At 35.9% G+C, this 3,919-nt stretch overlaps 1 protein-coding gene across 1 annotated transcript in view; it reads right to left on the bottom strand.

Annotated features, from left to right (window-relative positions):
* Positions 1-3,919, bottom strand: part of LOC107550170 (multiple PDZ domain protein-like) — a 77,274-nt gene that overhangs the window by 11,883 nt on the left and 61,472 nt on the right. The window contains exons 34-37 of the mRNA XM_016231407.1: positions 2,600-2,762; positions 2,348-2,493; positions 968-1,051; positions 691-884 (exon numbers count right to left, since the gene is read on the bottom strand). Of these exons, the coding sequence (XP_016086893.1) occupies positions 691-884; positions 968-1,051; positions 2,348-2,493; positions 2,600-2,762 (587 nt within the window). The remainder of the gene's footprint in view (positions 1-690; positions 885-967; positions 1,052-2,347; positions 2,494-2,599; positions 2,763-3,919) is intronic.

Raw genomic sequence — 3,919 nt, 5'->3', positions numbered from 1 at the left:
CGAAACCAGCAGTTCAATTTCAGGCTGCAGCAAAGTCACATTGTGCAGAGGACTCATCTGGTTCCTGTGGTTTTGTCCCGGTGGTCGTCTGACACGAGATCTATACAGGAGATCTGTATCTAGGGCTCATCTAGTTGTCCAAGTAAACATGACTTCATTAATAAATCAGTTTATTTCCCTGTTGTGACATCAAAACATAACCATTTAAGAGGCAAAAAACTACCTGGGTCGACCGGATTATGCTTAAGCCGTTTATGACCTTACTCCGATAAAAGAAAAGGGGTTACGGGTTTTGTGATGCTTCAGATAAACCGTATATCAGAAGTTTAAACTCGTATGCTTAAAAATGCATGATTTTAATGCGATTAACATGATAATCAGAACCAAAACAGATGTTTTTAGCAGGTATGAGCTGTAATGGCCCAGCTCTATTCTGGAAAAGGGGGCGGGGAGCAGCAGCTCATTTGCATTTAAAGAGACAGGCCCGAAAAACAGCGTGTTTCTGCTTCCACTCAAAATAGGCATTTTCAAAATGATATAATAAATGATCTGTGGAGTATTTTGAGCTGAAACTTCACAGACACATTCTGGGGACACCAGAGACTTTATTACATATTGTAAAAACGGGCATAATATGTCTCCTTTAAATCACACTTTACTGACTAGTTCCTTTAACTAGTGCTCTAGTACCTTCTCCCGATGATGCTGAGTCCGAGGCCGTGGCCTGGTTTCTTCTGAAGCTCGACGCTCAGCGAGTCCCACAGCTCCTCCTCCTTATACGGACCCTCGTCTCTGAAGACCACCAGACGAACGCGCTGCGGAGTCTGCCGCAAAACATTGATGGCCTCGTCGTGCGTCGCCACACGCAGATCTACACCGCTCACCTGAGAGAGACAACGGAGAAAGAGAACGGCTGACATCAAATCAAAGCACTAGCCAGAAGAGCGTCTGATGGTGGAGATTTTACCTCCAGAATCTGGTCTCCTGCCCACAGACGGCCGTCTTTAGACGTGGCTCCCTCCTCGTACACCTCGTGAATTATTATAGTGCCCTGAACAGACAAATACAGCTCTTATGATTCAGTTCTTCCACCCTTGGCAAAAAGAGGTGTTGCTAAGTTGTATTGAATGTGTGCTTGTTGTGTGCTTCAAATTTTAAAAGTATATATATTTTTTAAAACTATACTGGCAGATCATATAATATTAATGAAATAAAAGGTCACTTAAGTGACTTAAAGACACTTTCATGATTATGTTTCTTAACACACTTAAGTAAAAATTGCACTTTATAATTGTCAAATTAAAAGTTTGACTTAATTTTCATTTAATAATCTTTTACAATTATTTTGATGTGCTGACAGGGCGAGTGTTATGTTAGTATTATTTAATATTACTATTATAGTGTTTATTAAGACTTTGAATTAGTTTTATATATATATATATAAAATACACATTTTAAGTTTTATTTTAAATGTAGTCTAAGTTTTAGTCATTTTGCGATGCTTTTGTCATTTGTATTAGTTTTGTATATTTCTATGGAACTTTTATTAAAATTTGAATTAGCTTTTATTTTTATATTTTCATATTTCAGTTTAATATATTAAGTGTAGTTAATTATTTTCAGATTTATAAATTGTGTAATATGCCTTTGCCATTTTATTCGTTTTTTTATTTCTATTTAGCTTTTATTAATATTTTGAATTAGCTTTTATTTTTATATTTTCAGTTTTATTTAAATTTTAGTTTAAATTGTAGTAATTTTGCTGAACTTTTGTCATTTCTATTATTGTTTTATTTCTATTTAGTTTTTTATTAATATTCATAATAAGGTTTTAAGTTTACATTTTCATTTTAATATATTTAGTTAGCAACTTTATTTAAAGTTTTAGCAATTGCCCTGTGTTTTGTCATTTGTATTAGTTAGTTTTTTCTTTAAAACGATTTATTTTTATTTCAGTTTTAGTCATTTTAGTACTTCAACTTAAATGTGTTATTTCAGTTAGTTGCCAAGGCAACATTTCTAATTTATGTTCTAATCAAAAAATGTTGCTTTTTTGTCTAATATTAAAATTTTATTTCAGCATTATTTCACTTAAAATATTTTTTATAGTTTTATTTTTCATTAACAATAAAAACCAACAACTGGATTTTCTTTGAGTCCCAACTTTTTGAGTTGAAGACCATGAAAATTAAAGATTGATGGTGGAAGCTAATTTGTACTTGAATCAAAAATCATGAATTCAGTTTACAATTAGCTTGTATTTATTTTGATACACATTTAGGTAATTTCCAGAGTGTCCGAGTGCACAAGTTTGTATCAGTTCAGTGTGAAACAAGAGTTTATTCACCAGCAGCGTGTCACAGCCGCCCACGATGCTCAGCCCCAGTCCTGTTCTGCCCTTGCTGATCTCTATAGTGGTCTCACAGCCGGGGATGATGGGACACGTCGCCGGATCACACGCCAAAGTCGCCGGTGTGGAGCATCTGCTCGAATCTGCAGCACACAATCACCATGACGACAAAGATCAGCTTCTGATTTATTCATCAGCAAACTCTTTCCATTTTTCTTTAATAACTCCCAGATCCCCCTCCCCTCTTACTCCTGATTGGCTCTGTCTCTGATGATGTCTGAGAAACCAGCGGAAGGCTGCTTCCAGCGACTGATCCCGAGCTAATCTGATTGGATGAGGAGGGTTGGGAGGCGGAGTCGGTGCAGATGGTGAGTTTCACTGAGTGCTGGGTTTTCTGCAGCAGTGACATCACCTACAACACACACATTTCACATTAGACAATGACGTTTTTTTGGAAATATTGAATCCTATTTACATACACTACTGTTCAAACATTTTAGGGTTGGTAAGATTTTTTTTATATTTGTGTCTCTTCCACTCACCAAGACTGCATTTATTTGATCAAAAATACAGTATAAACTGCAAAACATTATTACAATTTAAAACAAGTGTTTTTTATGTGAATATATTGTAAAATGTAATGTATTTCTGTGATGCGCAGCTGTATTTTCAGCATCATTACTCCAGTCTTCAGTGTCACATGATCTTCAGAAATCAGTATAATATGCTGATTTGCTGCTCAAGAAACATTTCTGATTATTATCAATGTTGAAAACAGTCGTGCTGCACAATATTTTTGTGGAAACCGTGATACATTTTATTTTTCAGGATTCACAGATGAACAGAAAGAACAGCATTTATTTGAGATATAAATCTTTTGTGGCATTATAATTGTCTTTACTGTCGCTTTTGATCAATTTAATGCATACTTACTGAATGAAAATATTAATTTCTTTGAAAACTGGCCCTAAACTTTTGAACATTAGTGTACATTCACAACAGAATATTTACAGAATATTGTAATATGGTAACAAAAGAGTTACAGAGAACAGAAGAATCTATAATCTAGAATAAAATAGAATTTTATATTAAAATTAGAATGTTTTTAATTTTCACATTTTGGTTTGTTGCTCACAAAGCTACAATATGGCATCAAAAGACTTAAATTATAGTGGAATTTTTTTTTTTTGAGATACATTTAGATCAGATTTTTGTCCTTTTGTGAGCTTGACAGCTCACACACACACATGCACACACGCACACACACACGCACACACACGCACACGCACACACACACACACAGAAACACACACACAGATACGCACGCACGCACACGCACACGCACACAGACACACACACACACACACACTCTCACACACACACACACACACACACACACACACACACACACACACACACACTCACACTCACACTCACACACACACACTCACACTCAGACACTCACACACACACTCAGACACTCACACTCACACTCAGACACTCACACACACACAGACACTCACACACACACTCACACACACACTCAGACACTCACACACACTCACACTC

This window comes from Sinocyclocheilus grahami, unplaced genomic scaffold, assembly GCF_001515645.1.
Source record: "Sinocyclocheilus grahami isolate Dianchi unplaced genomic scaffold, SAMN03320097.WGS_v1.1 scaffold390.1, whole genome shotgun sequence".
In the NCBI taxonomy this organism is placed as follows: domain Eukaryota; kingdom Metazoa; phylum Chordata; class Actinopteri; order Cypriniformes; family Cyprinidae; genus Sinocyclocheilus; species Sinocyclocheilus grahami.
The sequence above is the reverse complement of the archived record's forward strand: the minus strand, read 5'-3'. Positions and strand labels throughout refer to the sequence as shown.